This window comes from Oryzias latipes, chromosome 17, assembly GCF_053564925.1.
Source record: "Oryzias latipes strain Hd-rR chromosome 17, Olatipes_Hd-rR_3.1".
Classification (NCBI taxonomy): Eukaryota; Metazoa; Chordata; class Actinopteri; order Beloniformes; family Adrianichthyidae; genus Oryzias; species Oryzias latipes.
The window spans coordinates 4,972,678-4,985,810 of NC_136253.1; the positions used below are offsets into that span (position 1 = coordinate 4,972,678).

The 13,133-nt window shown below is 38.2% G+C and overlaps 1 protein-coding gene across 4 annotated transcripts; it reads right to left on the bottom strand.

Annotated features, from left to right (window-relative positions):
* Positions 1-1,911: 1,911 nt before the first annotated feature.
* Positions 1,912-12,291, bottom strand: LOC105356101 (uncharacterized). 4 transcript variants are annotated; one of them, XM_011486008.4, is made up of 7 exons: positions 12,139-12,291; positions 9,450-9,550; positions 9,257-9,338; positions 8,861-9,154; positions 7,421-7,504; positions 2,810-2,853; positions 2,226-2,528 (listed from the first exon to the last, which is right to left on the bottom strand). In XM_011486008.4, the coding sequence occupies exons 1-7, from the start codon at positions 12,194-12,196 to the stop codon at positions 2,373-2,375; spliced, it is 819 nt and encodes a 272-aa protein (XP_011484310.1). In that variant the 5' UTR covers positions 12,197-12,291; the 3' UTR covers positions 2,226-2,372. The 4 variants fall into 4 exon arrangements, with proteins under 4 accessions (XP_011484311.1, XP_011484310.1, XP_020566321.1 ...); XM_020710662.3 differs by having other exon boundaries at positions 8,876-9,154; positions 9,257-9,550; XM_011486007.4 differs by having other exon boundaries at positions 9,257-9,550.
* Between the last annotated feature and the right edge of the window lie 842 nt (positions 12,292-13,133).

The following is a 13,133-nucleotide window of genomic DNA, read 5'->3' on the forward strand; positions in this document are numbered from 1 at the left end:
GCAACAAAAACTGGTGTCAGAAGTGGGATCAGCTGTGCTATTGAAGACCGGGAGATTGGAGAACAACACACAAAGATGGAGTTGGACGAACTACAGGACCAGCTGAGTGAATTTCTGCTGCGGCTAAAGTTGGTCAAACTGCAAGAGGTGTGTTTTCAAACCAAAATCTAAACTGAGAAAGAAACAATATGCTATCAGCATATGCTGATTAGAGCCATTAGTGAAGCAGTTGATACAGCAATAGAAGATGAAGATGAGAAGATGTCATATGCATATTTTTATTGTTATTATTTGTATTTAACAGAAAAAACACAAAAAGCCCTTTTTGAGGCATCTAGTCCTTGAACTTGCCATCTTCATACAACATATCAGCAAGAAAATAGCAGTTGTTATATAGAGAATTTTTCTTTTTAATATTGTTATTGAGTTTTCAATTTTGACAAAAAGAAACAACAAAAACACAACATTGACTGCCAGAAAAAATGACAAAACATGCAACTGACTGTGTATAGGAAGACATATATACTACATATATTATATATTGATAGTAAAAGTGTACTAAAAGTTTATCGTCCCAATTATCTAGGTGGTGAGGTGGAATGGCACTGCGCCAAGAAGGGTCCCCATATTGTCTAAAGTCTTTGCCGTTTGTTCATTTTATCCAAACAATGATGCTCCAGCTGGATGACATATACCTTCTCCCACACCCAATTTAAAAAAAAATGGGGGGGAGGGGGTTCCAGGCCAGTAATATCCATTTTTTAGCTACCATTAGAACTAGAACTTCCAAACACTGCAAGGTTTTGATCTGGTTCAGTGTCTTTGTCATAACATTTAGAAGAACCATTTGAACACTTTGAACAAAACCAACCGCTTCTGGCACAGGCGGAGCGCGATCCACCATTATAACTGCAGCTGGGTCCCTCTCACTCATGATGACACTGCTGCAACATGAAGGTTGGTGGTGATATTATAAAATATCAGTGATTTACATTTACACAACATTAACAACGTAATGCTAAAAACTATAATATACGCACACACAAAATCATATAAACTGTTCTTCAGTGGCTGATTGTTCTCATTCCTGAAGAGTCCTCTGCCCTGATCTTTCTCTAGCTGTGACATATTTTTGACAGTAATCTAAAAGGAGAAATCTTGTATTCAAAACAAAGGAAAGACATACTCAGAACAAACTTGTCAAACATAAGACCAAATGTTGTATTCATATTTTTGAAAAGTTGAGCACAAGGTATTTACATTTTCACAACTCTTGTCTTTATCCATGCGTTTCTTTTTGATGGTTATCTTACTCCATAATGGAAGCCCAAGGAGCTGCAGTGTCACAGGTTAAATGAAAATACCTCAAAATGTCCCTCAAAATGTTGCTTCTTATTGGTTTTCTGTTAATATGTTTGGTTACAGCACTCTGTGACTAAACAGCTTTTTTTGCAAAGAAGGGTTGTGACTCGCCCTTCTTGTGAAGGGTGTTGTTAGTCTTCTGGACTCCTGTGCATCAACAGTCCTTCCCATCACTGCGTAATCATCTAACCAAAGACCATTTAAAGCAGGGATTCAGGCCTAGGGGACCCCTGTTTTTTTATTCTAAACAATGCTGATATGGCAGCTTCTGATTGGCGGAGCAAACCTGATCCACATGTTCAGCAGCAGGTGCAACAGGGGTATTTGGAGAACAAGCAGGACGGTGACCCTCAAGGTCTGTATTTGGGCACTCTGGTTTAAAGCCTCACAAAATATTTGCAGGTGTTTTGAGTGTGTTTGCTGATTAGTGTGAAACCATTAGTTTTCAACACGTAACTCTGTCAAAATGTTAACATGTTTCTGAGTCACTGCTTTTCGGGATGCTGTAAGATGTAAGCCATAATAATCAAAAAAGACAACAAATGAAAGTCTCGTTCAAATGGTTATATTTGTCCTTACTTTTCACATTGAGTCAGCTTACATATAAGCTTGAATATCGGATCATAGGTTCAGAATAACATACTAAGAAAAAGTTTGACGATCACAATGTATATGTCAACATTTTTAAAAGCTAATGTATTTAAAAAATAATACGTTTACCAGAAGCAAAACTACCCAAAAGTGTGAAAAATTAGTTAAGAATAGCAAAATTCAGACTTCCCTCTGCCAAATCTATTAATATTTTTAAAATATTTAGCTCAGCATACAACATATTTTATAATCAATTCACATTCAGCAAAGCTATTCTGGATATCCTACTTTACATGCGCAGCTGCAAGTAAAGAAAAATACTAAAATGTGACAAAAAATGTCAATAACTGGCAAAAAAATGTATTATTCTCTCATGTTTTCACTTTCACAAAACATTGATTTGATTCAAAACTGAGTTCTCAGTTGTTTTCTGGAAGTTCTCTGGATTTGTTGACTTTGTTAACCATTGCATAAACAGGTTCCGTCTGAGGAGTGATGTCAGTCTTTGGAGATTTTACCTCGAGGAAATTCACTGCAGAGTGGGTGGAACAGAGAGAATTGTCCTGTCTTTTTTTCTATAAGTAAAGTAGAGAGAGACAATTGTCATGATTATTTTGTGTGAAGTTAGACCACATTTTAAAGACAAGCTTTAAAACACCAAAGCAAAAGCACCAACAAGGAAAAGCACAGCCATCTACAAATGACAAGCAGCATATTCAGCATCATCACAGTGAAAGAAGCAAACGAAGCACTTTGATGTTTGAAACATTTCCCGAAATTTGTATAATTGCAAAAACATGTTTTATTTGTCAAGCAAATCGGGAGTTTTTTTTTCAGAGAAGAGTTCGATGCTTACCTGGGCACCTTCACATTTTGTGCTTAAGTTGTTCTGTCTTTTACCTGCAGGCCAGTTATAGAAAATCAAATGTATATAGTTTCAATTTGTTTAATTCTAAATCAGTGTCAGTGCTAAACTGGATATTTTTCCACGAAAACAGAAAAATGTAATGTCACTTTTATGTCTGCAAGAAAAAAAATAGTTTTTTGTCACAGTTCTAGCTTCTTAGTTAAATCCTGGCACAACACTGTTGTCCAGGGGTCTACAACCTGAGGCTCCAGGGCCACATGCGGCTCCTTTATCGCTCTGCTGTGGCTCTTTGGCTTTGAAGTTTGAATAAATAATGGTTTTGCATTTTTGGTTCAGTTCTTTTAGTTAAATTAGATGTTTAGACTTTTTAACATGTCATATAACTGAGCAAAATGATGGTAAAAGGTTTAATGTCAGAAATATTTATCACTTAAAGAATCTTACAGTGTATATTATTCAGAAGCAAAGTTCCTCAGGTATATGAATGCATTCTTCAAATATCTTGCATCTTTATTAATTCCGAAAGAAATTCAAACTTAGATGAATAGATTTTTTTTTACTGCTACACCAATGGTGTTGTGTTTATATTTGATAGAAAAAGGAGAAAAAGATGCTTCATAACAATAGAAAATGCCATGTCTGAGTTGGTTTTTGATTTAAGCAAATCTGCTGCAGCAGGAGGGTCTGATTTGACACAATGGTGTATTTTATTTTGAAAGTAACTTGTATGTTATACTATCAAAAGTACAAGAAAAATGAAGCACAAAAAAAAGGTTATTTTTGGAGGGGGGGGGGGTCGATGCTCTCGCTGGGTTTTGGTCAGTAAGAAATTGAAATTAGGATATTGGCTCTTTCAGTGGTAAAGGTTGCAGACCCCTGCTCTAGTCAAACTTTAACCGTCTAATATATAAAACTTCTGAAATAGGTTTGGTCAATGTTAAAGACACAGTGTTGTATTTTTGGGGGGAGAGCCAAATGCCGTGATTTATTCTTGATTCAACAGATGATACCTGTGATTTCTGACAGGAGTTTGGCTCTTTGCCCCTTTTTGATCCTTCAGGCTTCACATCCACTAATTCTGCTCATGCTATTCATCTGGGTTCTGGTCCTGATATTCCTCTTTCAGTGGAACACGTCAGTTAGACATAGTTTAGTCAACACCGTGCCCATGGTGACCATGTTCTTCTCTTGTTGAACACATGTATGCCCCCAACCAAGACTCAGTCTCTGGTCCTGCACTCCTGGATGGTTTTTATTTTCTTATATTCTCTGTTTGGTGTGAGTCCCTTCCTTCCATCTCGCTCTTTAAAGCCTCACAACAATCTGTTTTTGATCTATTGTAAAAATGTTTCTAGTGGTCTATTAATTATGATAATGCAGTTTCTAGGTAAAATTTAAAAACATTGTTGTTTCCTAGGACATAATTTCTAAAGAGTGGCAGAAGTTCAATAGAAATCCACCCCTAAGTTGTGGGTGGGACTGTTGTTAGCCAGTAAGCCTGCACTGATTTCCCAATGAGTTCCATAAGGCTAGTGACCGTATGTCACACTTGTCCAATTTACGTGAACAGTGATGCCATATTGAAAAGGCAGTAAACAATGACAGAATAGTTCAGTAAAATGACCATAGCGGTTAATTTTGGTCCCTTTTTTAAAAAGGAGAAAAAACTCTGATCATCACAAAAAAGGAACCAGGCTGTGTTATTAATGTTTTGTAATGTGCAACAGATGGAAGACATTTCAAACTTTCCTATAAATAAATACAGCATCAAATCGCACAGTAAGTTTTTATAAATATGTGACATGTTTAATCTTTCTGACCTGTACATACAGTCTTGCTCTATTTCTATATTTTGATCCATAATGCTGCTGCAACATTGGAATTTCCCTATTGCAGGACAAATAAAGGATTATCTTATCTTATATAGGAAACACAGAACATACCTGATCCATGGTTCTGATTATAGTTAAATCTACACACATACTAAGATTTACACAAACTGTTGGACTCCTTGGTCCCTGTTTTATGACAGGAGATTTAAGGCAATGTTTAAAAATTAAAGCGATAAAATGCTCATTCTTTTTTTTTTTTTGGTCTGGCCTCAAACAGCATTCTACCAATTGTCTTTATGGGACAACTGGACTGAGTGACCCCTCCCCTCTCCCATTCCAAACAGGAAGTACCCACCGGCTCCATCCATTCATTCATTCATTCATCTTCTTCCGTTTTGTCCCTTTTGGGGTCACAGGACTGCTGGAACCTATCCCAGCCACTTGTGGGCGAAGGCAGGGGACACCCAGGACAGGTTGCCAGTCTGTCGTAGGGCCACAAATCCCACCCATGAACACCAAGAGACAATTTAGAGTAACCAATTAACCTATGATATGAAGCATGTTTTTCGGACGAAGCTGAAGAAAACCCACGCATGCACGGTGAGAACATGCAAACTCCACTCTCGCTGGTGTTCTTATTCAGGTTCCCAAACCGGACGGCCTTCCTACTGTGAGGTAAGAGCCCTAACCACTGTGCCACCGTGCAGGCCACCCTCTGGCTCCAATAAACCAAAATCCCATAGAGTTCTATCACTCAGTCATTCAATTGGTCAGAATAACCATTCATGCTCTGATACCATTTTCTTAACAAGCTCTTGATAATCCTATTTTTTTCTTTTATAGTTTTTCTGTAATGCAAATTATAAACTGACCAATCAGATGCGTCAGTAAAATAATGTAGTGCCCGCTGGCCCCCACCTCCAATGTTTGATTGACAAATTCTCCCCAGCCCGCTCTCAGTGGACTCGAACAAGCTCACAGTCATTGCCAAAGACACATTGAGCCAATTACTGTTGTCTGAATTTCTGAATTCAACATGGCGATGAAATGGTAACTGAATTAACTTTATTTCACTTGAGCCAGAAGTATTTTCCATAGGTGATGTGACACACAGTTCTCTTATACAGTCAACTCTCATTTAGGGCTCATGGTTGAGAAGCCCATGTCAGGCCTGTTCCAACAAACCCTGTTATAAATTTGACCCAGCCTTAAGTTTGACAGCAGGGTTCAGTCCATTGACTGTATATGATGACTGTATATGGAGTGAATGAGTGTGACTTCAGCCATAGAAAATGGCTTACCTGTGCCTCCAAGGAATAAAATCAATTCAGCCGCTATATTCTTTCTGTGATATGGACACCTCCATGTTGGAGCCAGACAAAGTCAGTAAGTGTTGGAAACATGTATATGAAAAACGCGGCTGGGTAGCTCGGCTGGTAAGGTGGAAGGCTGCCACACAGGAATCAATGGCGAGGAATTAACATCACCCAGTGGGCAAGACCCTTAACCCTGCTGCCACCTGAACGCGGCTCAGCGGGTCAAATGCGGAGAACAAATTTAAGTATACAGGTTGTTTTGACCCTACAGGAGTGATCTTGTTGGAAGGCCACACCCCTTCCACTTGAAAGTTGGCTCAGAAGAATCTGTCAATCGAATGTTTGACATGAGACCACAGACTTTTATTGAGGAATCTAATTGTTTAGATTAGATCTTGAATAACTAGCACTAAAAAAAAAGTTCACCTTTTGACACAGCCCCTCAGGGGTTGTCACAGCAAATCTACACTGTTTTCCACAGGTGGTTTCACATAGATGTCACGCCTGACACAGACCTGTGTTATATTTGTGGATGGGGGTTACACAGACTTAGGCCTCCTTGTGGCTATATAGTTGGGCAGTAGTGTGACGGGATCTGCCCAAGGACTGATACATTGCACCCCCTGGGAATCAAACCCTGGTTTCCGATGTGCTGGTCCTGTGCTTAGCCAACTGAGCCATCCAGCCACACGGCCTTACAGAAAAAATAAGTAATCTGTCAGAACCAGGAGATACCAGAACCACAAAACAAAGAGTCCACCTCAGCTGCAAAGAAAGCTGCTTTGATGTGTGCACCTGATTTAAACGTTGGGAGACCCCCCCACCCCTGTTTGTGTGTGGCCCTGAGTGTCTTTTTATCCTTCCCCAGTAGGGGGAGCAGATTGACTGTGCTGCTGCCATTTTCACGTCATGCTTTAGGAAATCATGTCTGTCAACAACCAGAGCAAGGGAACCAACACACGAAGGACAGAGTTTACTGTGATTAATTCTCACAAACCGGACAATGTTGAATATAACTGTTATCCTCTGTGTTGAATAAGTTTGGAATATCTGCTTATAGTTGCAGCCAGCTGTCAAAAACAATTCTGTAATAATATTTCAGTGCCTTCATGCAGTTTGAACAAAAGATGGTTTTGAAAAGTTGAGGACGACAAATATATTCAACATTCACTGCAAAGATAATGCGCAGAATCCTGAAGTTTCCGGGTCTCTGGTAGAGGACCCAAGCTTGAGAAACCAAACCACCAGAGAAAATAAACATGTATTGATAGATAGATAGATAGATAGATAGATAGATAGATAGATAGATAGATAGATAGATAGATAGATAGATAGATAGATAGATAGATAGGGGGGGATCTTTGTATTAAATGTGAGATTGTTTTACTCATTTAGGCTTCCTCTACATTTTAACTGTTGAGCAAATTTAAGAATCACACGTTTGGACTTACATTTTACAGCAAGGAAGATGATGCAAACAAGAATGGCACCAGCGACAGCTGCTGCACTGACTGCTATTGTCGGGACTCCATTAGCTGTAAAACATAACCACAGATAACAGTATTTGAATGTCTTTAATTGTATTGGAATAGAGGAAAGTAGTGACAAGGGGTTGAAATAATATTGGTTTATCAAAGGTAAACACATATCACACATAGTTCAATCCTTCTCCTCCAAAAAGATAGAAATAGAAGTATGGACTTGTGCTACTACTGAGAAGCAGGCAAGTGTTTGTATTGAATTCTATCACTTCAGAATGAGTGGCTCTGAGTCACAATGATAGCTTGAAATGAAAGCTTGTAAGTTTCCTTGTTTAATAAATAGATTAAAAAAAACAATTCTTTACTGTTTACTAGGTAACCAACGCCATGACATTAAATGTCTGTTTTTCTATCTCAGATGGATAAACTTTACACACCCTGAACGTCCTAGATAAGGTTGTGTTGAAGCTGAAGCTTAAAGAATCAGCTGTTTAAATAGAAACATCATGCTGTATCAACTTTTTTTTTGCTTTTAAGGGAATTATAATGGTAATTACTCAAAGAATAACCTCAAAGTGGTATTTTGATCTATTCACACATCATTTCTCTCCAACCCTGCCTTCTGAGCACCAGCCTCCCCAATCCCTGAGAATGATTGGGTCCCCATATCCAAATGTGTGAATGTGGGAGAACTGCCCCTTCCAGGAAGTCTGCACTGCCAGTGTTGCCCCCTCCCGAGGCTAATACACACTCACTTTCTCTGCGGAGAAAGTGAGTGTGTGTGATCAGCAAAACGCTTTTATACTAGCATCCCCTCCATCTCAATGTTGACGTCATGAGATGGGCGGCACCCACAAGGACTGAAAGGCAGTGCCTCAGAGATCAAGTCGTTTTACTCGCAGGTGGGAAAAAAGGCTGCAAAATTAACTCATATTTCATTTAAAAATGCACCAAAAGTGATATATTATCACATATATGGACACAGTTTTCTCTGATAGGCTTAGGTAAAGCATGATATAGGCCCTTTTAGACTGAACTTTCACACAGCCTGTTAAACTTTATCGTTCTGAGACCTGTGCTTTTGTTTTTAGGTTTCAAAGGTCATATCCCCATATGTGTGGAAAAGGGTAATGTCAAGGAGGTGAAACAGAAATAACATTGTAATTTGTATTTCTCTTACAGGTCTTGCCCCCCTAAAACAATAAATATGAATAGATACTCTTATTCATAAACCAAAGATTGTTCTTTTAGATATTTTATTGTCAATTATTTTTTTTCTGCGTTAATGGAATAAATTAAAATTTGTTAGGACTGTTTTTGACTAAACAAACAAATAATACAAATATTGTAATTTTGTATTAATTTTTCTGTGATTTACGCGCCGTTTTACTATAATAATTGATCTCTTACATGTTTGAGTTGTACCTGGTGCTGCCCAACAAACTGAGCTGATCGGTATTCTCTCTTGTTTCCAGCTCACTTGGTTGCTATGGTTACAAATTATGTGTTTTTCCTGTATGTAGACATCAAGAGAGGAAGAATTGGTAGTTGCATGTTCTTTGTCCACCTGAGAGCAGGTTTCTTTGTTGCACACAAATGTTTTGGTGATGGTGGAGTCCACCGTTCTGCAAATAACGGTGCGTTCACAGAGGAAGGAGGTAGAGTTGCTGTCAATCACTGTCAGATTCACTGGAGACACTGGATCTGAGAAATGAAACCAGGTAAGAATTATTTGAATGAATGGGGATGTTTTGGGACAACATGTCAAAATGATCGTGTAAAAACAAGTCCATAAAAGAAACCTACCTTGGACTTTGACGTTGTATTCAACTTTTGTGTGATCAGTTGAACTACTCAGAACTGCTTTATAGATGCCACTGTCACTGTGCTGAACATTTTTTAAGACCAGAGAGAAGTTATTTGGAAACACTTCAGCCCTTTCTTTATATGGATTATAAATAACTGGTTTGGAATTGCTACTGAATTTTGCCATTTTGACCTTGTTGTATTTCCAGAATAAATCATGTTCATCTGTGAGTTCAACAGACCCGTTCACATCCAGAAGCAGGTCAATTCCTTGCTCCATAAACAGTTCAGAGCCTGAATGAACAGAAAACAAAGTGGTTACAATACCAAATAAGTCATATTTTAAAACATTTTATTCTGAATTGACTATAATTTGCATAGAGTGAATTTTTGTGCCAAGCATCACTTTTGTTTGAAGAATTTCAGTGTTTGAACTGCTGCTTTGATGGGTTCTTTCTTTAGCACATAAAGCAGAACCCGCTACGCTCACTGTTCAGTACAGCTCATGCCTTAGTCACAACTGCCCTTATGGATAGATACGGGGCTGTCTGCGGGAGAGAAAAGTAGCAAATCTATATGGGGCACGCAGGTGCATCATCACCGTAAAGATAGGTACGTTGGTGCAGACTTCCTGCACCCCCCTTATGCCTGACTGTTAGAAATGAGGAAATCAGACAGTCAGAGTGTAGTTTGTGTGGGCATCCTTACATATTACCTGCACATCAGGCACATGCAGCATTTGCACGCAGTCATCAAGGAGCCAGCGCACGCACCTTACAAATGACTGGAGCGCTGCATAAAGGGTACCGTGCAACAGCATCACCCGTACAAATACTTAGTGTTAGGTAAATTACTTTTAAAGAGTAACTTATTAACTTTAGTTGCTAGATAAAATTGTTGTTAAATTACTTTACTATTCCCTAAATTAAAAAGTAACTCCCTAATTGTTACTTTACTTTTGTTTCACTCACACAGATTAAAGGAAAGAGAAGCTTGCCCAAACAAGATCCCCTTATATTTCAATAAACTTTATTTTAAAGCAATGACCTGGAGCAAAGCATGAACATAATTCAAGAAATAGCCTGCCCTCATTGGAATTCACACAGCACTGTGAAAAATAACACAAAAAGGTCTGTTTCACGGCTCTAAGGGAGATGTGAAGAAACCACAACACACAGTCTGAGAATAAATGTTAACTTTAAAAGTTCTTTGGGTTTTCAAAGAACCTGGATGCCCTTGTGTAGCCTTCATGTTTTTAAGTATCAACACATAAATTTCATCACGTGAACATGAGAAAATGTACATTGTGCATGGCTTAAATATAGCCAGGTTGCTCATTGACACTACGACAGTGAATGCCGTTTGTCTCCAGGTTATAACATGTACTTAACTGAAATGATTTAGCTTTTGTTTTCAACTAATTAGAGGTAATTGAGAATATCTCCAAATGCTCCTACGAATTCATTCATGTTTCTGTTCTCTTCCGCCGTCTTACTTTGATTGATCTCCAGCTCTGCATAAGCGTTCATGCAGTCAGTAAATCTGGTTTTTTAACCTCAGATTTGTTTCATTTAACCAAGAGAAAATGTCAGAATGTTTACACAAATAATGAGACTAGTAACTGTAATTTAATGATCGAAATTTAAACTCTAAGTTGTTATGTTCCTCCGTTACTGACAACTAACCCCAGCACTACAAATACTTAATGATACACCTAAAACATGTACACATGCACCTCTCTACAACCCTCCAAATCCCAGACAATCAGAGAATCCGCAACCCCCGTACGGGTGCATGACTAAGCCATGAGTAATTCTTCCGAGTGTAAACCCAGTGGCAGGGCTGCCCCACCCTGACTGTTTTCCAGTTTTCTCTAATCTGCTTCCTGCAAATTAGCTGACTCTGGTTTCTTCTCCTTCTGATTGACTGGACACATCTGATCCAGATAATCAGCACAGAGAAGTGCAGGGACAGATGGAAAACAGGCAGGGTGGTGGATCAGGAGGACCGGGACTTGGCAGCCCTGCCCTATGGGCTCGTGACAAAAATGCAAAATGTGGGCATGAACATTTTTACAGACAAGATCCAACAATAGTTTAAAATTAGGACTCACTTCTAAAGACCAAATAAGAATGATCAATTCTATACTTTTACAAAAGTCGGAGGTCATCAGCCTTAAGTGCTTAAGTCATTTTGAAAGATCAGAATTTTCCTAAAAACAAGAAGAATTTTTTTTTTCTTAATTGATGTTATAACATACAGATTAAAATTAACAGAATAATTTCCAATGTGGCAATATGCAACTGTGAGTACTCCTTACAGAACAAGCTTTTTATCACTTTATCAGCCACAACATCACTGGGCCACCTTAAATGATTATCATTGATAAAGAGAACAAAGAAAATAAAGGAAATCCTATTACTTTCAGGGATGCAATTGAATGGCAACATTTTTAAAACATAACTGAGAGTTTTAATCTAAAAATCTATACTTTTATCTCACCAGCCTCAATTTGCGTTATTTATTTTTAAAACAAAAAAAACAGCAAATGAAATCACAGAATTTTCCAGCATTTAATTAAAGGTTATACAAGACAAACCGGTGACAGTTAAAAGCTGTTTTTGCTTCAATTTTCCGCTTCTGTGTCTCTAACTCACCGATGGGCTTTTATTTCCCTACAATCTGTCCTGATTCTTGCCCCCAAAAAGCTCACATACAATCACCAGTGAGTGTTTTTTTAGGAAAACAAGAAACAGAGGAAAACTGACAGGAGTCAAGCCTTCATAAAAATAATGTCAAACACGCACTTCACTCTGTAATTCATAAGAAAAATGTTGTACTAAAACTTTAGATTGCTTATCTTTAAAAAGTTTCTTTTTTACCTTTTGCTTCATTGGAATCCAGCAGAAAGAAAAGAAGCAAAAGAGCCAGAGCCGTCATCACTCCTGCTTGAAAGAATAAATCTGAGACCCAACAGGAAGTTACAAGAAGGAAGTAAGATACCCTTTGTGCTCAAAATGATGTTAGTCTGTGAGCCTTGAAGGAGGACTTTTAACGGACTAAAAACATTATTTACAGAGCAATGTTCACCTACAAATGAAATAAATAGATGCATATGCCATAACGACATCTTTTTGATAATAAATGTTTTGTTAAATCATAGTTAAAGACTATTCATTAATCTGGTCGTTGTTATCATGATGTCTAATTATTAATTGAGCTACCAGAATAATAGACATAAAGGGAACAAAGATTTATGCTTCAGTCCAGTGATTCAGCTCCGTCTGTAGCCGTGTCGGCAGATTTGCTTCAACATGAAAAACTTATTTTTTGGGTTTTTTTTGTGACACATAATGAGGTGATAAACTGACCTTGTTTAAAATCTGTTGACGTCACCTGTCCCTTCCCTTCATCTATCTAGATTCTTTCATCTCACAGTCAGTTGCTCTCCTTCCTCAACTCTCAACTTGCAGGTTTACCATCAAAGCTGAGCTAAAGTTGTGAAACTTCTTCTTTTAGTCAGAAATGGCACATGAGCATTCGGTCTTTGATGTGTTTTATTTCTTCTAAATTTCAGGACTTCAAATGTGTCTTTCACTTTAAGATGCCCAAACCTGTTAGAAAATTGATCACGGAGGAGAAATTAAAAATCACGGTTTGTAATTAAACGACACAAAGTCACAAGATTTCAATCACATCGATATTTCGCTCCAAGCTTCTTCCAACTGTGAGTAAATGCGCTAGTGTCGGGTAGCGACAGTCCAGCATGAACACCATATGGTGAAAGCGTGTTCTATAACCAGCGCGTCCTTGAACACGTGACACATGCCCATACGTAACATCAGAGTAAGCAATGATATAATTGAGGATTGTGGAG